Here is a 24,241-nt window from a genome sequence, read left to right on the forward strand (position 1 = left end):
GCTGTCTCTGTTCGGGGCTGGAAGCGAGACTTGTGGGATGCTGTTCTGAAGCAGCCTAGCCCTGCACGGTTTATTCACGTACTGGGGCTAGGCCTCTGCTTTCCCTGACTGTTCCATGTTGAGACCCCCTCGCGGATAAATGGCAGGGCCCACTTTCATTCTGTCATAACCGTGTATGTTTCCTGACTACTAGGATGGTGGTGAGGGAGTGAGGGGCGCTGTTGAATTGCAGGCCTAAAGTTTTGTCCCCTTGTGGAACCACAGGGTCTTCGAGCAACTTGCAGTTTAAGGCAGAACGCATTAAAATCCCATCAACGCCAAGATATCCGCGGTCTGTCGTGGGCTCTGACAGAGGTGAGAACTTCTCAGTGACCCTTCCCCCTGCTGACCCCCTCCGTCCTCAGGGTGGGGTGTCTGGGCACCGCTCACAGTTCGCTCCCTGTCTCAGCCATCAGTCATGCTGGCGGGGCCAGGACCCGGGCCCTGGCGGGAGATGCAGGGGGGAGTGCGAGGCACGAGGCACCTGCACGCATGGCCGTGCGTCCGGGCTGCAGGAGCGGAGGTGCAGGCCCGGCCCTCACCCACCCCTCTCGGCAGGCTCGCTGTCCCACTCGGAGTGCAGCACTCCCCCGCAGTCTCCTCTGAACGTCGAAGGCCTGTCCTCCTGTAGCCCATCCCAGACCTCAGCCGCCACATTGCCCAGGATTGCCGTCAACCCCGCGGCCCTCGGGGAGCGCAGAAAGGACAGGTGAGTGGGCACAGGGGAGGATGGCGCGCTGCTGTAGCGGGCCAGCGCTCGGCCGCGCCCTCGGCCCCGGGCGTGGTGCGGTTTGGGGAGTTCCGACAGAGTTGACCTCCGGCGAGGCTGCAGGCGTTTGGGTCGCCTAGCATCCCCTGGTGTCTCGCTCCAGGACGTCACGAGGAGGTCCTGTGGACACGTGATGCAGGAGGAGGGGCGCACGTGGATGGCCAGTTGGAGGAGCAGGGTGAGCTCCTTCCACTGAGTGCCCACGGGAGGAGGGGGGCTCCAGCTCGTGATGCTGGGGACGACCTGACAGTGACCGTGATGGAGTGATGCCGCTCACTGCTTCCCAGGCCCTTGCTTAAGCACGTTCCACGTAATAAGTTGTGAAATCCTCACATAACCCTGTGATCAGCGGCATCATCATCGGCCCCATTTTAAAGATGAGGAAACTGAGGCCAGAAAGTTGGAGTGGTCTGTCTGTGGTCACATGGTTAGTGACTGGCCTATACTAATGAGAATCAGGACTCTTTTTTTTTTTTTTTTTTTTAAATTTTTGGCTGCGCCACGTGACATACAGGATCTTAGTTCCCCAACCAGGAATCAGACCCCTGCCCCCTGCAGTAGAAGAGTGGAGTCTTAACCACTGGACCACCAGGGAAGTCCCAGGACTCCTTCTTATCCTTTTCTTTTTGGCCCCAGAACACAGCTGTATCGCTTGCTCCCTCCCCCTGCCCCCCAAGCTTTTTATTGTGAGATAAAATACACATAGGAAAAGAGTGTGTGAAGCATACATGTACAGCTTAGCCATTTATTGGTTCGTTTTGAAATGCAGGCCGATCTCAGCTGTCAGTCCAGACGTGCCTCCTCTCAGGGCTGGTCCCTTCCTGCACAAGCTCTGCACGTTCCTCATCCACCGCTGGTGTTCTTCAGAGTGGGATTTACCAGATCGTATCTATATATTTAAAGGGTTCTGTCTAGATCCTAGTGGGAGATTGGATTAAACTTGAACTTACCTTTATCTAATCACTTAGAATCTAGGACTAGAGCTACTCTCCTCCACTTACATCCAGAAAGCTGAGGGCCCTTGTAGCTGCAAGCCATGGGAGAGACGCTGCTGGGTGGGCCCATAGTTAAGAAAATCTCATTTACGATCTGAACCTGTTAAGACAGCACACCTAGCAAGTGTATACTGGAGAACAGAGTGTACCCATAACCGCCAAGGCACCTGGGCCCCCAGGGGAGTCAGCACAGTTCACGTGGACGTGTTCATGATGGCCTCACCTGCATCGTGCAGACAGGAGCACAAACCGGCCCTGGGGGTGTGAGGTTTTACTGAACCCCCCAGCTTAGGTCACTGAGAGAACAAGACTTTCCCCCCACTGAAGGGGGCTCCTTAGAAGCAGAAGGGACCTTATCACATGCGGTTCAGACATCCCCTTAGCTTTCTCTGCGGTGCACAGAGAACCGGTGTGTGTGTGTGTGAGCGAGTGTGTGTGACAGTGTCGGTGATTCCTGCCTTCACAGCGCTTAGGTGACATAAACTTTAACATGTGTGACCTGACTGAAGAATGGGTTACTTACTAAAAATAGTCCCTCTTTTCCTCAGTCTCGAGTTAACTATCATTATAGAAAACTGGGAAAACTAGAAAAGTAGAAAGAAAAAAAGTCACATAATCTCATCAACCCGAGGTTCAGTTGCTGTTGTTTCACCTTCTGAGGTGTGTGTGTATGTATATATACAGTTTAAATACATGCTTTATTTATGTTGTTTTACATACATAAACTTCCTCCTTAATCTGTTTGTAGTGTTAAGTATACTTTATGAACTTCTTTTACAAAGCAGCCTTATTGTTCTGACAAAACTCTTCTGCATATTATAAAAATTTTAAATCATTCGGGAGATTAAAAAGTACGGGTTCCCTCCCAAAGGGCCCCCCTCTGCCTGCCTGCCCTTCAGCACGTGGACCACCCCCCCACCCCCCCACCCCCCCACCCCTCCCCTACATGTGCTCTGGAGGAGGGAGCCCTCGGGGGTGGCGCTCTGCTTGTCCCCTCCCCTGGCCTTTGGCTGCAGTCTTGTCCTGAAGAGGAGCTCGGGCAGCATGCAGCGGGGGGCCTGGCAGCTCGGGGTCACTTAACTGTCTGTCTGTCTGTCTGTCACGTTCCAGGCGTCTGTGGTTGTCTTCCTCCTCCGATCACCCCCGCTCTGCTTTCTAACCTTTTGCACCTTCCAGATGCCTCCACCACCACAGATCCCTCCTGAGACTGCCTGTGGCTGCCAGGCCCAGGTCCTCCTCCCTGAGGAGCGTGAGGTTGGCCCGACAGGAGGTCCCCACCCCAGCCCCCCCTGCGCCCCTTATCCCCCGCGGTGCGGTGGGCGGCTCCCCGGGGCCAGTGGGTGCATGGTGCCGCCTTGCTCCCAGCCTCCCCGCTCCCTTTTTAGTGCCTCCGGTTTGCAGCAGCTTAATCTCATGATCATTTTGCATCCTCTGTGTCCTGGTAAATATAAAAACTGATATTTAATGTTGCCCCTTCTTGGGTGAATATCACCCCAGAAAGCAGTCCTTTTGCCCCAAGGGCGTCTTGAGACCCCACTGGAGGTTTGTACGTTGCACATTGCGAGGCCACTCCTCTCCTGTTAGGGAAACCTGCGTGCCTTTTCCCCGCGGATATCAGTGTTTATAGTTCACACAGACCCTTCTTGGTGTCTTTGGGACTGGGTGCTTCTGTGTCCATCCGCGGGTGGGGGGTCGTGTCTGTATTGCATGCGGTTGTGTATCACCGTCGTACAAAGGTGGACTTCATCGTGTTCCCATCCAGCTGTGTCACCATAGGAGCGTCTGTGCTCCCTGGCCCTTTCTGCGTAGTGATTGCATGCCTGACCTCAGATCTTCCCCAGACCTTTCCTTTGAGCCTGAGTCCCCAAAACTGTTGGCTCTCTTCCAAGGCCCTACGTGGAGGAGCCACGCCATGTGAAGCTGCAGAAGGGCTCGGAGCCGCTGGGCATCTCCATCGTGAGCGGGGAGAAGGGCGGTGTCTATGTCTCCAAGGTGACTGGGGGGAGCATCGCTCACCAGGCCGGCCTTGAGTACGGGGACCAGTTACTTGAGGTGAGCGGGAGCTGCCGTCCTCTCCCTCCTCTCCTCCCCTCCCCTCCCCTCCCCTCCCCTCCCCTCCCCTCCCCTCCCCTCCCCTCCCCTCCCCTCCCCAGTGCCCAGGCCCTCCTCCACGCCCTCCTCCACGCCCTCCTCTCCCATCACTGAGCCCGCTCCCGGTGTCTCCTAGTTCAATGGCATAAACCTGCGGAGCGCCACGGAGCAGCAGGCCCGCCTCATCATCGGGCAGCAGTGCGACACCATCACCATCCTGGCCCAGTACAACCCACACATGCACCAGCTGAGCGGCCACTCCCGGTCCAGGTGAGGCCCTGGCCTCCTAGGGGGCACGGGGGCCGCAGGAAGAGAGACGGGTGCGGCGGGTGCGTGGCTCGCTGTGGGGAGACCTGCGTGCCAGCTGCAAATTCTGGGGATTCCGCTGCCATGAGAGAGGAATCGACCAGCCCTGGGTTTTGGAGAAGGGACGTATGGAGGGATGGTTTTCCCTCCTGAAATAGGGTGTGGAAACAGGTGGCTGGGTCCCGCGTGCAGCAGGGAGCCCCGGCATGGGTATGTGGAGCAGGCAGGAGCTGCGGCCCCGGGCGGACGCTCCCACAGAGTGGTCTGGCCCCGCTCCACGAGCAGACACTGGACACCTGCCCCCGTCTGCCTCTGTGCTGTGGGTGGCAGGACAGGTGAGGAAAGGGTGAGACGTGCCCCTGCCGTGCAGCGCCTGTGAAGGGAAGGGCTGAAATGCACATGCAGAGGAAAAGAGAACAGTGAATTCATGGGTCCCCAGGCTGACCCCTTTGCAGAGGGTCCCCGAGTTGAGGACAGGCAGATCCTGCAGCTGGGTGACCGAGTCCAGGCTCCTGAGGCGCCTGCTCTCCTCAGGGTTCGGGTCACAGAGCTGCGTGACCTGGTCCTTGTTCACGTCCCAGACCCGGTCACCACCAGAGATGGGGTGGCTCCGGCCGGCTGCATGCTACTCCTCACTCTTCCTGTCCTCTGTCCCCAGCTCCCACCTGGACCCTGTCAGTCCCCACTCCACTCTCCAGGGCAGCGGTGCCACCACCCCGGAGCATCCCTCTGTCATTGACCCACTGATGGAGCAGGACGAGGGCCCTGGCACACCCCCGGCCAAGCAGAGCACCCCCAGCTCCAGGTCAGCAGATGCATGCCATGAGCCTTCCATCCGTGCGCCTTGGCTGAGTGGGGTGGGTCCGGGGGGTCATTGTTGGGGCCCAAACACATCCTCTGAGGGACGTGGGTCCCAGCGCCGCCCTGCACTGCAGACGGCACACCGGCTTGTCAGGATTTGGGGTGGGGAGCACGCCAGTTCTTTTTTCCTCCCTCCGTCCTGCCCTCTCTCCCGTTTTTTCTCTCGTTTTCTCACTGACTCATTCTTAGCTCTGCCTTTTTTCTTTCTCTCCTCCTTTTCTCACTCACTTGTTTTCTGGTTCTGTCCTTAGACAGAATCCCACGGTCATCCCCCAGCCAGGCCCCAGGTTCTGGCCATCAACAGCAGTGTTGCCCCCAAGGAGCTCTAGGTTTGAGGGTGGCAGCCCAGTGTCCAGGCATGTGCAGCATGGCCAGAGTGCTGGGAGGGGCGCCAGGGGCCACGATGGGTCAGTCATGAGGAGCATGGCAGGGCAGTGACGGCTAAGCCACAGCTCATCACAGGATGAGGAGGGGTTAGCCGTGCAAAGGGCGAGCGTGAAGAGATGTCCGGAGGAGGGAGCGGCATTAGTGTGGGCAGGAGCTGGCGGGGGAGGTGGGGGAGGGTCACACAGGCTGGGTCCTGAGGCAGTCACTCTTCAGTCTTGGACAGAGCCCTTTCTCGGGTACGACTTTAATGGACTGTTCACAGAAGCTTGAGGCTGGAAGCTGGGACATCTTCAGGGCTTTCCTACTTGTGACCGTTCACTGTGCCCATTATGGCTACACTTACCTGCAGCAAAATTTTCGTCACCGGCTGGCTCCCCTGCTGAGGTCCTGCTCATTCGGTTCCGTTGCTGTCCCGTCTCCTTCACTCAGTTTGTTTGCCAGCCTTTCAGTGTCCCTGTGCTGTGAGTTCCTTGATGGCAAGGGGCCCTGCTTCTTGGTTTAGTGCCCTCTGGGCCATAGAAGCGGCTCAGTAAACATTTGCTGGATGAGTTGTGCCCTGGATGGTGAGCCTGGCTCTGCAGTTCTCTGCAGGAGAATAGAGTTAGGAAAACAAGTGCAGTCCACGTGGGCAAGACATAGCCCATGGTGTGTGATGGACAGCTGGGCTGGAAGGCAGGGGTGTTGATTTCCACTCTGTTCCCAAGTGGCTTTGTGACCCGGGGTCATGTGTTCACCTCTACCAAACCTCAGCATCCTGCCTACAAACCGGGTCACTAGAACTAGAGGCTGTGTCGGCCCGCCTCCCGGCTCCTATGGTTCTGAGAGCTCGTGAGACCGTGGCGGGGGGCGGGCAGCAGAAAACGGTTAGGGCGTCACCACTGTTTCATCTTTCTCATGTCTTCCTCCCTCCCTGTGCACAATTGAAGAGCTTCATTTTCCCCCCCATAAGGATGGTGGGAGATGCCACCAAGAAGACCCCAGAACCACGAGTTGTTCTCATTAAGAAGTCCCAGCTGGAGCTTGGCGTGCACTTATGTGGTGGGAACCTGCATGGGGTGTTCGTGGCCGAGGTGGAGGACGACAGTCCTGCCAAGGGCCCCGACGGCCTCGTGCCTGGGGACCTCATCCTTGAGGTGAGTTCTGCGCCCTCTGAGCAGCAGCCGGGCTGCTCTCCGCCCACACGTCGGGCTTGCCGCCGTCTCAGTTGGCACAGGAGGTGGAGGAGCACAGCCTCTGCTGGCGACCGCTGTGTGTGGGTGTTGGATGCTGCCCAGACCCCTGCTGGGTAGATCATGGGGAAGCAGGCAGGGGGGCCCTGGCTTGGGCACTGGTGTCCGGAGGGGAGATGCTCTGCTGTTGTCAGTGGGAGGACTCAAGACTGGTCTGATGGCGAGGGCCATCTCCCGCTCATTGGGTCTCCTGTTGGGTGGGGGAGGTGGGTCGTAGGTACTCAAAGATAGCAAGGAGCATAAGCGAGGTGAAGGGCTGTGTTTCCAATAAGCCTTACTTGCGGGGGGACTAGAACAGGGTTTCTCCTGGGAGCAGCTGTTGAGGGTAGAGCAGACACTCGACAGAGGACTCAGCCTTACCTGCGGAGGTGGGGCAGATGGATGCCCAGTGAACGGGATGCTGAGTCTCACCCTTACCCTACACCTGGCCTCTCGCGGGTGCCCAAGATGCCCAGCTTCTGCCCTCTGACCCCAGTCCTCCGTCTCTGGGTAGTACGGTGGTCTGGACGTGCGCAACAAGACGGTGGAGGAGGTCTATGTGGAGATGCTGAAGCCCAAGGACAGCGTCCGCCTGAAGGTGCAGTACCGCCCTGAGGAGTTCACCAAGGTCAAGGGCCTGCCTGGCGACAGCTTCTATATCAGGTACCAGTGGCCAGGGTTGCCGGGGACTTGGGCCTAGGGGAGGGGCTTTCGGTGAAGGCTGTTCCCTGTGAATGTCCCCGTGTTTCTTGCCCCCAGAGGGTGGGGCCGTGAGCATTATTACTTGGGCCCCAAATTGGAAGCTCACGACGAGATGCTTATGACTTAGAAAAACCCTCGAAAGCTCCCAGGGCCAGATGGGCTCCCTCTTTAGGGTTTAGGGCCTGGTGGGGAAGTTTGAGACCACAGAGCCTCACTTTCCTGTGGGCTAGGCTCCTCTCCCGGACTCCTCTGACCCAGGTCTGCAGATCCTTCTGCAGCGTGTGTGGGTGTCAAGGCATCCACGGTACCCCGAAGTACTATATGCAGTGTGTGTCTGAGGCAGGCATCGGGCGTTTTCTGGGAGGTGCTCAGCTTTCTTCATGTCCCCTAAGATCTGAGGCCACACGAGAATGGAAAGCACTGATCGACCGTGTACCGTGAGGTCGGGGTGGGGGGGTCCCTGTCTCTAGGGAACCCCTCCTCCGTTGAGGATGGCATGTTTCCCTTCTGGGAAGTTTCTAGTCTGTAGGAACCGTCAGCCTTGACTCAGGGGAGGGACGCAAATGGGAAAGGCCCATCTGGAATGGAGATAACAGCCTTGGTCCTTGGCAAGAAGTCTTTTATGTGATGGGCATGAGGCAGCCCTTGTCTCCAGGGAGCCTGGTCTCGGGGGAGGACAGGGCAGTCTCTGTCCTGTCATGTAGAGCCTGGGCTCCCCTCTTTGGGAACCACTGCGAGGCTGGGGAGAGGCTGGTCCTGATCAGCCTCTGCGGTCTGGGGGAAGTTCAGAGCAGGAGAGCGGCTCTAGGAGAATGGCTGCAAAGGGTGGCCAGCGGCCTGACCTGCCCTCTCCATTGCCCGGTCCAGGGCCCTCTATGAGCGGCTGGCAGAGGTGGAGCATGAGCTGAGCTTTAAGAAAGATGACATCCTCTACGTGGATGACACCTTGCCCCAGGGCTCATTTGGGTCCTGGACGGCCTGGCAGCTGGATGAGAATGCCCAGAAGATCCAGCGCGGGCAGATTCCCAGCAAATACGTGTGAGTGTTCGCGAGTCTGGGCCTGGGGCTGGGGCGGGCGGCACCTGTGGGGATGCCCCGTGGGATGCGGGCTGGGGCTCGTGGGGGTTTATACTGATGCTCGTATCAGCTTCTGGTCTGTACGTTTTCCCACGATTGCTTGTCCGAAAAGCAGTTTTGGTCCTAGTGTAGGTCAGTGCTGTACTTAAGTCAGTGCTGTACAGAAGCACAGGGGCAACTTAGGGGACAGCACTCTTTTGTTTTTAACAGGTTTGTTGAGACACAATTCACATACCATACAATTTACCCAAAGTGTACAGTTCACTGGCTTTTAGTATTTTCACAGATGTGCAACCATCACCGTAGTCAATTTGAGAACATTTTCGTCACCTCAGGCAGAAGCCCCGTTAGCTGCCCCGCCTTGTCTTTCTGTCTGCCCTGCCCCCTCCTGTCAACCCTGAGCGACCACTGATCGTTCTGTCTCTGTAGACTTCCCTGTCTGGACTTTCACGTGAATGGAGTCATATAGCACATGGTCTTTTTTGACTGGCTTCTTATCCTTGGCATGATGTTTTTCAAGGTTCTTCCTGTGTTACAGTGTCTATCTGTGCTTCGTTCCTCTTGGTGGCAGGAGGCATAACTTGTAGTGGTCACGCGTGAAGGCTGTCTTAGCAGCTCCTTCTGACCCTCGTCTGACTCTAGGAGGTGGCCCTGTATTCTGAGAGCTTGCCCAGCACTGGTGTGTGTGTATCACCCTCACAGCAGTGGCACCATGGCGTCCTCAGTAGCGTGGGTGGTGAAGCGGCCAGGAAACCTGTAGAGAATGTGGGAGGAGCCTGGAGTCCCAGCTGTGGCTCTCCTCGTGGCTGGGCATGCGGGGAGGTGATGGTCCCTGGGCCCTCCGCAGCACTGCTGAACTCTTGTCCACAGGATGGACCAAGAATTCTCCCGGAGGCTCAGCATGTCTGAAGTCAAGGATGACAACACCACCGCAAAGACGCTCTCGGCGGCTGCACGCAGGTCCTTCTTTCGGAGGAAACATAAGCATAAACGCAGCGGGTCCAAAGATGGGAGAGACCTCCTTGCCTTGGACACCTTTTCCAACGACTCCATTCCACTCTTTGAAGGCAAGTGGCTGGGCTGGCTTTCTCCAGCAGGCTCGCAGGATGAGGTGTGCTGTTGACCACAGGAGCCTCACCACAGTAACTTAAACAAGATAGAAGTTTGCTTTGCTTTCACACGTAACTGATCCAGGGATGTGTGTCTGGGTTGGGATGGCGGTGCTACTGTCTTCAGAGTGTCTACCACCTGTAGGGTGTGGCTTCCATCCTCAAGGTCTTCCCATGGTCATTGCAGCTTCTGCCATCACGTCCACGTTCAGGCAGCAGGGAGGAGGAAGGGGCACGGCAAAAGTGTGCCTCTTTAAACAGCTTACCTGGAAACCCCACCCTTGGTCTCCCACTTATTCCTCATTGGCCGCTCAGTCTGCGAGGGAGGCTGAGAAGGCAGGACTTTCACTGGTGACCTGCTGGCTTCAGTAATGCAGGTTCTGTTAGTAAGGAATAAAGAAAAGATGGGTACTGGGTGTGCAAAATGCAGTCTCTGCCCAGTGCATTGCTTCCAGTTTGTTTTTAGGTTATTACTGGCTGCTTGCTGGTGACCAAGGGCCACTGTGCAGATCTTTGGCCGTGTTTGGCCTTACTCCTGTGTGTGTCCATTCTTTTTTTCTTATTTTTTTTTGGCCGTGTTGGGTCTTCGTTGCTGCACGCAAGCTTTCTCTAGTTGCGGCGCGCGGGCTTCTCACAGCGGTGGCCTCTCTTGTTGCGGAGCACGGGCTCTAGGCGTGCGGGCTTCAGTAGTTGTGGTGCGTGGGCTCAGTAGTTGTGGCTTACGGGCTCTTGAGCACAGGCTTGGTAGTTGTGGCGCACGGGCTTAGTTGCTCCGTGGCATGTGGGACCTTCCCGGTCCAGGGATCTGACCCGCGTCCCCTGCATTGGCAGGCGGATACTTAACCACGGCGCCACCAGGGAAGTCCCCTCCTGTGTCCATTCTTCCAAGATCCTCCCAGGGCCAGGTGCTGACCCAGTCCTGGAGTTGCGTATTAGGCAGCATCAGACATCATTCGGCAGATTGCCCGGTGGAAGGGTTCATTTGTCCTGTGAAGCAGGAGCCTCCTGTGAATGCTGCTCCGAGGACCCCCGTGTGTGTCCACTGTCCTAGAAGGTGTGTCCTCCCTGCTAGCAGGGTGTGGAGGTGGCAGTGGGCCTCAGAAGGTGGGACAGCTGGTTTCCTCCTCCTCTCCTTCCTTATTTATTGTTTCAGTTAGGGCCTTAGTCACAGTGAGTTGAGTGAGTCCCACCTTTGTTCATGGCCCGCAGGTCACTGTCAGTGAGGACAGGGGTTGGCAAGCCATAGCCTATGGGTCAAGTCTGGCTGTTTTTATATGGCCTTCGAGCTAAGAGTGGGTTTTTACATTTTTAAATGTAAAATAGACTCTTCACCTTTTGGCAGTAATAGCTGCTTGATTCTCCCTTCCTTTTTCTTCTGTAGATACCATCTCTGGTGTATCTGGTGTATGTCTAGTGGATGTCTTTGGGAAACAGCCATATGTCTAGCCTTCCTTTCAGTTCTTCAGTGGGTTATTTTTTCTTTTCTTTCATTAATGTATTTTGAAGTGGTCTTTAAATTGTTATTTCTAAATTGTTATATCTTACTGTTAAGTTGACTCTTTTATCATTATGTCCTTCTTTATGTCTAGAAATGTTTCTGGCCTTAAAGTCTATTTTGTTTAAGTATTATTAACACATCAGTTTTCTTTTGGTTAAGTGTTTGCATAGTTTGTCTTTTTCCATCCTTTTATACTTTTCTGTAGCTTTATATTTATGTGGCTCTGTAGGCAGCATGTAGGGTTTTTTCAACCCACTGTGATACTTCATCTTTTTTCATTTTATTGAGATATAATATATGTATAGAAAAGCGCACATACATCTACAGAAAAGTGTACATCCTGAGGCGTTTTCACAATTTGAACACACCTGTGACAATCTTGCTTGTTTAATCAGAGTGTTTAATCACTGATTAAATCATGACTGATATATTTACCGTCTTCCAGTTTGTTTTCTGTTGTCCTGCCTGTTTTATGTTCCCTTCACTTCCTTTTCTTCCTTTTGGATTAATCAAGCATTTTTATTATTCTGTCCCCCCATCTGTTAGTTTTTAGTTAATCATTTTGTTTTACTCTTTGGTGGTGGGAGGGGGTAGATTCCAGCAACCCTCATGATATATATCTCTGACCTACTGCTAACATGAATCGTTGCTTTGACCGCTTCTCTATTAATTCTAAAACATCAGAGCACTGTGACGACTTCTTTACCTCCCCCCCACCTTTTGCATTATCATTTTCATTTTACATATATTTTAAATCCAACAGTGTTACTGATTTGCATGTCAGTTATTCACTTATATTTATCCTCTCCATTATTCTTCATTCCTTCCTGCAGTTCTCTTTCCTTCTGATCTTTTCTTTCAGCTGAACACTCCCTTCAGCATTTCTTTTTTTTCCATCTTAATTGAGATATAACTGGCACATAATATTGTGTGAGTTTAAGGTGTACAGGATGATAATTTGATAGGTGTATATGTTGAAAACGGTTTACCACAATAAGGTTAGTTTAACACATCCTTTACCTCATATAACTACCATTTTCTTGATGTTATGGTGACCTTCAGCATTTCTTGTAATGCAGGTTTGTTGGTGACAAATTCTCTAATTTTTTGTTTTTTTTGGTCTATTTTCCCATCATTGTGGAGATTTTTCACTGGATATAGAATTTTAGATTGGTAGATATTTTACTTACGCATTTTAAAGATATAATTCATTGTCTTCTGGCTTTCATTGTGTATCTGTTTCCTGGGGCTGCTGTAACAAATGTCACAAGCTTTGTGGTCAGCACAGCATACATTTATTCTCTCACAGTTCTGGAAGCCAGAAGTCCAAAATCAGTACCACTGGGCCAAGATCAAGGTGCTGGCAGGTCCACACTCCCGTGGAGGCTCTAGGGGGGAATCCGTTAGGTCCGTTGGTCTGTAGTGTTGTTCAAGCGCTGTTTCCTTATTGATCTTCTGTCTGGTTGTACTATCCATAACTGAAAGTGGGGTATTGAAGTCCCCTACTAATACTGTGTTGGTGTCTGTCTCTCCCTTCAGTTTCATCAGTGTTCACTTCACTTATTTGGGAAGTCTGCTGTTGGGTGCATATATGTTTATGATCGTTGTATCTGTCTGGAGAAGTGACCCTTTTATCATGCTATAATGTCCTTCTTTGTCTCTTGTGACAGTTTTTGTCTTAAAATCTATTTTGTCTGATACAGCTGTGGTCACCCCTGCTCTCTTTAGGTGCCTGTTTGCATGAATTATTTTTTTTCCTATCCTTTCACTTTTAGCCTATGAATGACCTTAGAGCTTAGGTGATTCTCTTGTAGACAGCATATAGTTGGATCTTTTTTATTTATGCATTCAGCCAATCTACGTCATTTAATTGGGACATTTAATCCATTTATATTTAAAGTAATTACTGATATGGAAGGACTTACTATTGCCATTTTGTTAGTTGTTTTCTGTATGTCTTGTTGCTTTTTTGTCTATCTTTTCCTCCTTGGCTGCCGCCTTCTGTATTTCATTGATTTTTAAAAAATTTTTATAGTGACATGTTTTGATTCCCTTCTCATTTCCCTTTGTGTATATTTTATAGATATTTTATTTTTGGTTACCACTGCAGTTACATAAAACATCTTAAGGTTATAACAATTCATTGTAAACTGATGGTAGCTTAATTTCAATCCTATATAAAAACTCTACTTTACATCTCTGGGATCCCGACCCCCCCACCCCCTTTATGTTATGGATGATACCAATTACATCCTTTTTACATTATGTGAACATTAGTGTAGTTTTATTATTACCTTTATGCTTGTGGTTTTAATATCTATACCAGTTTTAAAAGCAGTTTTCATAACTACATTAGGTTACTTCCAGATTGTCTATTTGTCTGTATATTTACCCTTCCCAGGGAGTTTTTTATTTTCTCTGGACCTCTGACTCTTGTTGGATTTAGTGCTTGCGAGATGCTCTGTAGCCCCCGATGATTCTGTAACTATGAGGACTTCCGACAGAGCAGATTATTCGGGGAGGAAAAGGAATCTTCTAAATTGGTGCCCCTCAGTGTGGAATGTTAATAATCATTAGGGGAGAAGATGATTCTGTTCAAGTTAAGTTGAAGACATAGTGACTTAGTGTCCGTACACAGGGAAATGGATAAATAGGTGCAGGGCATCCATCCCGTAGGGTGTTCAGAAGGAGTTAGGGAGATCAATGTGCATCACCAGGGATGCGGTTCGGAAGCATAAGACTGAGTAGAAGAGGGAGTTGCGGAATGTTGCATGTGTCCTGTATTTTTGCATGTATCATGATACAAAATGTATCTTGTCATTTTTGTTGAGCACGTGGACATACATAACATAGTTTCTAGGTGTTCTGAGCCTGTAAAAGTCAACATGTGAGAATGACACCTGGAAGAGGATGTACTTTATATCCTTATAACCAACTATGACGGTGGTTATGAGGAAACTGTTGATGACCAGGACTGGAGAAGAGGTGTTGGAGAGGATGCCTGGCTTTATCTGTAATGTTCAAAGTTTTAAAAGAGGGGGTGTTTTTATCTCTTCCTGGAGGAAGTTCTTTGCCCTGGGACTCCACAGAGCCTTCAGTCACAAGTATGCGGGGGTCTTGGACAGTGAATGTGATCACCAAACCCTCCCCCTGCTTTAATAACGGATCACCTGGTCACCAGGTTGAGAAATGCTGTATAGGAAGCGATATAGACGTGCCTGGATAATCATCAGACCAAAAAAATATGTGCGCTTCTGCCTGTGAGCTCGGCATTTGTGGAGCTGAGGCTGCACCGAGCACCCCCCTGTGTGTTCACCTCTAAAGCTCTGCCATCTGGTCCGTCTTCCTTCATCTCCTAGTCACGGGCCTTCCGGGCCGGACCTCTCGTTGACCCTTCCTCACAAGCCCACCTCAGGCGACCCGTCTCCCCTCAGCTCTGGCCCTCCTCATCGCCACTCCCTTCTTGTCCCGATGCCTGGAGCTGGCAGGCAACTCTTGTATGGTTGTCTTGTCTCTTACCTGTTGCTGTCGGTGAGCCTGGTTAGAGCATGAGCTCTGCAGTGGCAGGGACTGTGCTTTCTACTCTTTTTAAAAGTGTTTCCGAGATGCCGGCACAGCGTTGGTACAGGGGAGGTGCCAAGAAGATATTTGCTTGCTGATTTTTAGGCGGTCACTTCCTGCAAGGATTTTTTTTATTCATTTGGTGGAAGGGGAGGTTTTTACTACATCTATCAACTAGGATATTGGTTTGACTGCTGTAACTGAGACCAGACAACAAAGGCTGAAGTGTGATAAGAAGCTTATTTCCCTGCCACATAAAAGTCTGAGCTGGTGGGGGGAATCCCTGGGAGGCAGCTCTGTTCTGGGGATCATAAGGGAGCCAGGTCCCTTCTGTCCTGTGGCTCTGTCATTTCCTGAGGGTTGTTCTCATCTGCAGGATCAGAGCTGGCTCACTGCACCCGGTCCTGTCCATTTCAGCTCATGGGAAGGGGGAGAGTTTGCTCACCCCACGGGGCAGGCCTGGGTCACATGACCACACCTACCTCAGGGGAGGTTGCCTCTCTAGAGAGCAGAGAATATATACTAGGGGTGAGGAGAGGGCGCATTGGACACACACGGAAGCATTTGAGCGGGATGAAGTGCTGCAGTGTCTTGGGTGTCCGTGGAGCAGGGACACTGTGCTGGACTCCAGGAGCGGCCGGGCCCCGGTGTGCCCGGGGTATGGGACTCTCAGTGCTACAACTGGGCAAGTCCCAGACAAACCAGGGTAGCTGGCTCCGGATTTGTGGAGTGAAGGAGGTGGGCCTTCCTGGGGTAAAAGCAAGGTCAGGGGAGCCGTGGGTCCCCAGCCCCTCCCCTTCCTCCCTCTGCTCCAGGTGGGTGTCCGTGACACTGCTCCCCTCTCTCCCTCAGATTCGGTAAGCCTTGCCTATCAGCGGGTCCAGAAGGTGGACTGCACTTCCCTGAGGCCCGTCTTGATCCTGGGGCCTTTACTGGATGTGGTGAAGGAAATGCTCGTGAATGAGGTGCCCGGCAAGTTCTGCAGATGCCCCCTTGGTAAGGGATGCCCACGTGCCTGCTGGGCTGTGTCTGTCCCTGTGTTTGTGTTCATCCCCCTGTTCCCGGGCATGGATCCCAGGATGTTTCAGAGTCCCCTGGACTTGGCTCAGATCAGTGTGCAGCCTCTGGTTCTTTGTCCAGGAGCGAGGGCAGCAGGGCTGGGTTCCTAAAGTCTCTTCTGCGCAGCGTTCTTCCTGGCCCGTGCAGTGACGGCTCATGGTGCCAGGGCATTCCTGATTCCTGTGTCTGTGCTTTGCAGAGGTGATGAAGGCCTCCCAGCAGGCCATCGAGCGGGGCGTCAAAGACTGCCTGTTTGTCGACTATAAGCGGAGGAGTGGCCACTTTGACGTGACCACAGTGGCTTCCATAAAGGAGATCACAGAAAAGGTACCTGTTGCTTCAGACCAAGGGATGGGGGCGCCTCTCTGAGTCCGGGGTTCGGACCCCAGTGTGTGTCCGGGCTCTGTACCTTTGCACATCTGCCCTGCATGTCTCTCGGACCTTCATGAGCTCGCCTGTGTCCCGTTAGTCTGAGTTAACCTACAGGGGGCTGGCCCCCGTTGCTTCTTGTGCTTCCGCTTTCGTGAGTAGGAAGCTAGTCCTGGGCAAAAGTCGCCCTGTGCGTGTGTCACCTCTCCCTCTCTGAGGGGCTCTGACGACAGCTTTGAACTCTAGGAAAGGCCCCTCGCAGGGCTTTCTACAACAGGGTCTCAGAATGCCTCTGCTGAGCTTGTGTGCTGAGCTGGTGTGCCTTATTCTCGGGACAGGGGCACGGCTTCCATCAGGGCCACGACCCTGCAAGGATAAGAGCCGTTGCCATGGGCCTTTAGGCTTGTGAACACGCCGGGGTCTGTTTGCCAGGTAGTATGAGGGGAAGAGGGGAAATCTTTTGGAAAAGCATCGCTCACAAGTCTGAGGATGTAGGCGCTTTCTGGGCTGCATCCTTCCTGGGCGGTCAGTTTACCCCGCCAGGCTTTGGATCCCTCCTGTTACGTGAGGGAGTTGACTTCTTACAGCTGTCAGCGCAGACTGCCCAGTTAAAGTGGACGAGCTCCAGTCAGGGGTGCCCCAGGACGTCAGGAAGCCTGCCAAAGGGTGGACCCCCTCAGTGGAGCTTTCAGGGTGCCCGTGGCCTGCCTTTGGCTCGTACTCTGCCTGGAGGCTCAGGGGATCCATGGGATGCATTTCAATCACAGCCATGCAAAGACCCACACTCGCCCCTCCCCTGCTTCAGCCCCCCCACCGAGTCTCCGCATCTTCTTTTGCCCAGACTGGCAGGAGTAAGGTTTCTGAGGCCAGGTCGGGTAGCGCTTTAGGAAGCGCTTTCCTATATCTGGGTGAAGGCAGGAAAGGGAGTTTGGAGTGGGGTCGTCCAGACCCCGCTCGGCCCTGGTTCCCAGCCTGGACCATCACCACAGCTGACGGCTTGTGGGGAGAGATTTTCCCAGATGAGGTTTCCCCTCTGTGTATCGTGTGTGGTCTTAACGAAAGACTGGTTTTGCTGCCTCGTTCGTTGGTAGAACCTTGTATGTTCACTTACAGGGCAAGGCAGGGCAGTGTCAGGGGAGGGGTGGGGCCCATCGGTAGCAGAGGAAGGCTGGAGTGTCCAGTGCTCCCGAGGCCCCGGCCACGCACCTGCCCAGGTGTTCACTCTCTCCCTCCCCCCAGAACCGGCACTGTCTCCTGGACGTCGCCCCCCACGCCATTGAGCGGCTACACCACATGCACATCTACCCCATCGTCATCTTCATCCACTACAAGAGCGCCAAACACATCAAGTAGGTGACAGGCTCCTCGGGGGCTTGGCTTGGGGCCTTGCTGGGGAGGCGCTGCTGGCTCAAAGCTGTGGGGCGGGGGGGCCCCTTGGCCTTGAAATAGGCATCCCATGTAGGAGCGGCCTTCCCCCTCGAGCCCCCATCTCACACTGAGCCAGGCATGTGAACCCAGTACAGCCCTCCCTCCACACCACTCTCCGCGCTGTTTGGATGCTGCCGCCGCTCCCTGAGTAGGTCCAGCTTTTCTGTCTCCCCTCCTGACTCCCAGCCCCTTTCCCCTTCTCCTGCCTCTCAGCTGGGCACTCACAGCAGCACAGGAACCGGGTGGCCTGGCCTGGGTCCAGCTCTGCCAGGAGCTGCCTCATGATGCGGATGGGCCTTTGCTCCCACTGGGCTTGAGTTTCTGTGCGGGTTGGGCTAACGGCTTGCCAAGGCCCTCCTCCACTTTGCCTTTCTGTGCTTCCGGGCTTCTGATACCTGCACTCGGGCGCCAGCTGAGGTGTGTGGTCTCTGTGTGCACACACTGGGGTTCCCACCTTGCCCCTCTCTGCCCGGAGCTCCCCGTGGAGCCTGCAGGCTGTGCTTTACCAGGGGAGCCCACGGGGTCCCTGTGATGGTGGAGACGCCTGTTACTCTGGGCAGAGAAGCAAAGAGGAGGGAGGGCTGGGGGGGAGGTGAGAAGCTCAGCCTGGTTCTCTGGATGTCCCAACAGGGAGCAGAGAGACCCCATCTACCTGAAGGACAAGGTGACTCAGAGGCATTCCAAAGAGCAGTTTGAGACGGCTCAGAAGATTGAGCAGGAGTACAGCAGGTTCTTCACAGGTAGGTGTGCGTCAGGCCTGCAGAGGAGGAGCAGGCGGCGGGGACGGATGCAGGCTTCCCAAGGACGTCCTTCCTAGAAGTGGTGACAGCCCGCACTTCCGGGGCGCCCGGTGGATGCCGTCACAGTGAGCACTTTCGTCACAGCTGGTCTGATGGCAGGCCCAGGGCAGCTTCAGGAAGTTGCAGGTCCAAAGGTAAAGTCCACTAATTCTGGCCTTGGGTCACAGTCTGGCCCTGTGTGGCGGCTGCACAGGCGCCCTGTAGCACAGCTCCAGCGTTCCCTGGGCGGGTAGCACGGCGGTGGTGGCCGTGACCATCTGTCCCCAGTGCCTTCCAGGTCAGGCCAGTTTTGCAGTGAAGTTTGAAGATAAGCTGCAGCTTCACTCTCTCTGGTCTTGGAAACAAAGCAAACCAGAAGAAGCAGGGTTCCAGCTGACCAACTGCCATTTCACTTGGTGACTTTCAACCTCTTCCATGAAATCAGTCATTTGTAGGAGGCATAATAACACCGTGGCCACAGAGGGGTGGAGACAGTGATTTTAATGAACTTGTGGAGAGTGTTATGATCTAGTTCGGTGCTTCTCATGCAACATTTGGCCTCAAAACCCAGCCTTGGTGCTTCTGTCTACGTATGTGTCATGTGTGTTTGTGTTTTAATTTCCAGTCCATTACAGGCCAGTTTTTCAGTCAGATACATTAACAGTTACTAGAGAAGAGAACATTAAAAACTCCAAAACTTAACAAAATAAAAGCCTTGACTTTTTGTAAGATTCAACAGATGTAAAATTACTCTGTCACATTTCCATAGCAGTTTCTAAACCCTCGCTGTCCATTTCTGTGGCAAGCAGCCAGCGCTCGGCGCTGTTCCGTGGATCCCGCAGAGAGCCCTGGTCTAGTGTCTGCCGGGCTGTGGTGCTGAAAGCCTGCAGAGCAGGCCTGAGCCAGAGCTGGAGACATTCCATCATCTTTGCTGGGAATCTTCTCTGGGCCATGGGATGCCCAGCTTCCGAGACCCAACCTTGTCACCTGTAGAATCCTGCTGCCGATTGGACCATCACAACACAGCCCAGACTGCCTTCCAGTGTGCTGGGACTCCCCATTGCATGACTAGGCAAAGCAGCCCAGAGCATCATTGCAGTGGGGCCTGGCAATTCATGTGTGTGGTCAGATCCTGTCAGCCCTGTTACAGGGACCAGGGCAGCCTGGCAAAATGGGACACCAGCTTTCATTTGAGCGTAAAATTTTAACATCCTATGGAACAGTTGCTGAGAGGGATAGGTAAAAAGCCGAAGTGATTTGCACTCAACTCTTTATTTTTTCTTTTCCAATTTCTCACTGATGGAAGAGAGTGAGAGGCGGGAGTGGGGCAGGAGGGCCAGGTAGCTCAAAACAGGCAGAACACCAGGAAGAGTAAAAGATGTGTTTATTTGCCTTCACCCTGGGGTCTTCCTCTGGGCCAATGACGTGTGTGTTTGGGGGCTCTCTTGCAGGGGTCGTCCAGGGAGGAGCCCTGTCGAGCATTTGCGCTCAGATCTTGGCAATGGTCAATCAAGAGCAAAATAAAGTCCTGTGGATCCCAGCCAGCCCTCTCTAGAACTCGGTGCTGGGGACAGCTGCAGCTTGGCCGCCGGCGTGACTGCCTGGCTCAGCTCTCTTTAGCGACTAAAGATAGACGTCTCTGTATATAAACGTGAAGGGGAAGGATCCATGAAGCAGGACTCCAGAAGCACCTCCTTTGTAGACAGAGGGCCGCAGACTCTATTCCTCTCACTCGTGCGCTGTAAGACAGAAGACTCTGTAGAGGGGCTCGACACCAACCTTTCTCGTAGCCAGCTCATCAGAGATGCTGCAAAGAGAACCTTTCAGATCACAAGTTTACAAGCCTTTTCTAAGTATTTGGTTGTTTATGTTTACTTGAACGGCTCCATGTTGTCGCTGCCCAGCCCCTGCCCTTTTCCTCACTGTCGCTTTGGTGTTGGTTTTGTGCCTGTTTTCAGCGAGACGACTCTGGAACCTCGCTGGGGGCCGCTTTGCTTTGGGAGGTTCTTGTCAGTGGGACCAGAGCTTTGACAGACTTCATGCTCCTTGGTGGCACCTCTCCTGGAAGGACCTGCGAGTGCTGATGGTTCGACCATCGGCGGGCGCGGAACCAGTGCCTTTGTGGGGCAGACTCTCCGGCGGCAGTGTATTCCCCTCCTGCACAGAGGAGGGCGACTTGGGCCCGTCTCGCGGACGTGTCCCTCAGACTTTGTCTCCTGCCCTCTGCGTCCTCTTCTCGTCCACCTGCATCCATGATTCCAGCGTTCTCTCTGGTCCTCGGAGCTTCATGGGTTCACTGTGACGCAGCCGGTTCCAGGCAGGGTGTTAGGCTGGGGCTGATGCATGCCACTGGGTCTCTTTAGGTTCTGTGAATAGTGACAGCCTTTACCAGTGCAGATTTTGCAGGGTAATTCCTAAGCGCTCTAGAGTGGGGCGGGCACATCAGCTCTACTTGATATAAAAACATTCATGTTTCAGACTTTGAGCAGAGAACCCTTACAGAAGCTTAAGGATTAGTGCAGTCACTGTCAAAACTCAAAAAAAGAGAAACCGGGATCTATCTAGTCTTGGCTCTAGCGCTTACAGCATGAGCAGTGCTCCACGGGGATGGCTTTGTTTGGGGTTTGTGTGTTTTTGGTTTTTTTTTGTTTTTTTTTTTTAACCGCTTCTGACGCTGGATGTTTCTGGCTGAAGGTTTGATCTGGTTCCTCCTTAAACTGTGCGTCCTCTTAATAATAGGTACTGTACGGGGCTCCGGGTAAGTGTCACTGGGGTAGGACCTCTATTTTAATACTGTTCCTAACATTTCATTTTACTAGCAAGAAATCGCTGATTTCATTTTATTCTTTGTAATTCTAGACACTAGATTATAGTTTAGCCATAGTGACATTTTTTTAAAAAAGGGATATATTTTCTTGCACAGTTGTTGGAAAAGAGACACGTTTCAGTCCTCAGTGCTGCCCTTCGTTTCACAGGTACACGCGTTCTGGCTCAGACAACTGGGACCCCCTGCAGGCTGTCGAGGGGTCTCACTGGCGCCCTGCGGGGCTGCTGCTCTGGGCGGCGGGGGTGGGACGGTGATGGTACAGTGTGCACAGGTACTGTTCGGACAGACTGGGATTTTCTGTACTAAAACCTTCCTTTGTATCGAAAGTTAAACAGACTTTAGTACAATAAATAAAGGTCAATTTCTGTAACTTGTTGTGGTGAGGAGACCTGCATTCATTGAGTTTCCACCTTTCCCTGCCTCCTGCCCTCTCTTTGTTGCTAAATTTGAGGCAGCCTTCCTCCCCCGCGGCAGGTGGCTGGAATTGGCCGCCACGTGAGGTTCTCGCCAGCTCTCACGATGGTCAGGAGCCCCTCTTACCTGTGGCCTCAGCCCCTCTGACTCCCTCCTTCTCTCCCATGTGTCCCTCTATCCAGCAGAGCTGTGGGTAGTGCTTGCGGCCCGGCAGCTGATTTGTGCAAGATTCACATGCTGCCCTGGGGGCTCCCATTCAGATATGCAGGTTTGGGCTGGGCCCAGAGAAGCCAAGGGGGTTTGAAGGACGCCAGTGTCCCCTCGTGTTCTCAGTCGAGTCCCTGTCTGCCAGGGGGTGAGGCCCAGACCGGGCCCCCGGGGTGAAGAAGGCCGAGCCTGGCCCAGGGGCTGTAGTGCGAGACCACCCACGGCTCTCCTGGGTAGCCACTTTGGGCCTGAAAGTCTGTTCCAGGGTGGCAGGGAGGCTGGGAGAATTGGCCAGGAGGCCAGGGCTGCCTCTCTAGCGCCCCGAGACCCAGGTCAGAGCAGAGCCCTCTTCCTCTGCTCTGTTTGCTCGGAGGAGCTTGAGGGCAGACTCTCGTGGAAAAGCCTCACGCTGCGCCAGAGGCTGGGCCAGCAGGGGCCGACTCAGCGCCAGTGCCTCCCTGGTCATGGCCCACGGGTGCAGCTCCACTGTGGACCCTGCAGTCTCACCTGCAGGTCCCTCTGGCCTTGCCTGCAGCCACAGGAGTTGCCGAGCTGCGTCGGACTGTGGCCGTGGAGAGGAGGGGAGGGCCTGTGCAGCCGGCCGGGTCCCAAGCCCGCCGCTCCTCGGCCTGCGTGAAGCCAGCCACAGGGTCGCCTACATCTTCTTGACAAACTCAGCACTGACCTTGGGGGAGGAGGGCATGTGCCGCGGCCTGGATCCTGTGACCCACCCAACAAATGCTCGTTTGAGGAAATGGTTTCTTTTAAAAGAGGTCCATGACGATGCCAAAGCCATAGCAGCTCACACTTGTTGCATTATGAGTGATTTTTATTTTCTTCTTTAGACTTTTCTGTACTTTCCAAGTTTTCTACGGGCAACTTGGTTTTCTTTTACAATTGCAGGGTAAAACCGCTACGCCTCTTCAAACGGAGGGCAGTTAGGTCGCTGAGCTCATAGACTGCTTGTTTCTGGATGCGCTGAGGCCTTGCAGGGCTGCCCCTGGGACACCGCTGAGTGGCACTGGGTTGGCGCGGGTGTGCAGTTGTGTGTCTCTAAACCGTGCAGAGCCCAGGCAGGGGCTGAAGGCGCGCAGCCTTTGCCCCCAGTTGGCGTCTGTCTTACACAGACTCAGATCCTTCTGGAAAGGCACAGCTGACTTTCAACTCCAGCCTTGAGGCCTTGGACAGATCTCGCCTGGGCCTCCAAAGACAGTGCAGACGAGATGACCTCTGAGGCCCCCTCCCATGCTGACACCTGAGTTACGGGCGCGGAGTGGGACTTCCCTCCTGGCCTTGCAGAGCCTGAGCAAAACCCCAGCTCTGGGAGCCTCGTCACACGTGACTTTCTGAGACTGGAGGAGTCCTTGACACCTAATGCGTAGGAGCAGAAGCCGAAGGGGTCTGGACCGGGAGCACTGGCCCAAAGTCCTGGGCCTCTCTGGCTGGAACAAGGCTCTGAGGCTGACCAAAGTGGCTGGACAACTGGAGTTTGGGGCTGGGAAGCTGAGCTGCCGCCCCTCTAGGGGTTGACAGGGCAGAGGGCCACCCTGGTCACGGATGCCAAGGACGGACGGAGAGAAATAACGAGGAATTGCTGGGTGGGGTGCAGAGCAAGCATGATCTCACAGCTGGGAGTGTGGCCGGCATGGGGGCGATCGTCTTCTTGCAGGGGATGGGGCTCTGAGGCCCAAGCCCGGACCGCCGGGCCTTCTCCCCTGCACCTTTCTGCTGCTCTTCTCCCTGTGGCTTTCCTGGACCTTATTTCAATCATGCATGCTCTTTTTTTCATGTGCTCATACCTTCCAGAATGTAGTCTCTGGCTTCTTGATGGTGTTCCCCTTCAGTTCTCCTTGCTATTATGAGTTTGTATCTTTTTTTTCAACCGTGAAATGTGTCAAACATACAAAAGAGCATATACAGTATAAATATACGGTCTAAAGAATAATAAAATGGACAGCACGTCCACTGTTAAGGAACACTACCACTACTGTAGAAGCCATCTTAACACCCAACAGTAGCTGAATTCTCCACCTTTTCCCCCAAAGTGAGCACTGTACTGACTTGTGGTTTAGTGATTTCCTTGCTTTTTTCTATTTTCACCCCCAGTGGAGGTGTTTTGAAACAATGTCGTGTGTGGTTTTGAAAACACTGGGCCTCGAGCACACACTGAGCTGTGAGGGCACAGGGCAGCACTGCCACTGTTTGATGACATTCGCCAGACAATATAATGGGCTCTCTGGGGCAGGGCGAGCCTCCGCTTCCCTGGGAACTTTGAAGAGCCCTTTCCCCTTGGGGAAGTCAGTGAGCAGGGACTTGAATGAGTCCTGGGGCGTGTGGCCGTGCTGTGTCTGGCAGAAATATGGTCAGAGGGCGTGGACCGCTGACAGCAGTTTTCAGGCTCACCACAGCCATCCTCTGGATTTCAGCAGTAAGCCAAAGCTGAGCACGTCTGTGGGAGGAAATGCTGGTTCCTCTTGCTGATCTGGAGAGCAGGAAGGTCTCCAGCTCATGTCGATAAAAGCCTAGGAGAAATAAGACCCGGGGTCGGGATCACC

The 24,241-nt window shown here is 53.7% G+C and overlaps 1 protein-coding gene across 1 annotated transcript in view; it reads left to right on the forward strand.

The window, feature by feature from the left end:
* Window positions 1–19,793, forward strand: part of DLG5 (discs large MAGUK scaffold protein 5) — a 118,542-nt gene extending 98,749 nt beyond the window's left edge. Inside the window, exons 19-32 of the mRNA XM_065894206.1 lie at window positions 265–354; window positions 598–748; window positions 3,693–3,855; window positions 4,031–4,164; window positions 4,859–5,005; window positions 6,398–6,581; window positions 7,171–7,319; window positions 8,226–8,396; window positions 9,306–9,502; window positions 15,456–15,599; window positions 15,862–15,989; window positions 17,271–17,380; window positions 18,090–18,199; window positions 19,690–19,793. Coding sequence (XP_065750278.1) covers window positions 265–354; window positions 598–748; window positions 3,693–3,855; window positions 4,031–4,164; window positions 4,859–5,005; window positions 6,398–6,581; window positions 7,171–7,319; window positions 8,226–8,396; window positions 9,306–9,502; window positions 15,456–15,599; window positions 15,862–15,989; window positions 17,271–17,380; window positions 18,090–18,199; window positions 19,690–19,793 — 1,982 coding nt within the window. The remainder of the gene's footprint in view (window positions 1–264; window positions 355–597; window positions 749–3,692; window positions 3,856–4,030; window positions 4,165–4,858; window positions 5,006–6,397; window positions 6,582–7,170; window positions 7,320–8,225; window positions 8,397–9,305; window positions 9,503–15,455; window positions 15,600–15,861; window positions 15,990–17,270; window positions 17,381–18,089; window positions 18,200–19,689) is intronic.
* Window positions 19,794–24,241: the final 4,448 nt, after the last annotated feature.

Source organism: Phocoena phocoena, chromosome 16 (genome assembly GCF_963924675.1).
Source record: "Phocoena phocoena chromosome 16, mPhoPho1.1, whole genome shotgun sequence".
Taxonomy (NCBI): domain Eukaryota; kingdom Metazoa; phylum Chordata; class Mammalia; order Artiodactyla; family Phocoenidae; genus Phocoena; species Phocoena phocoena.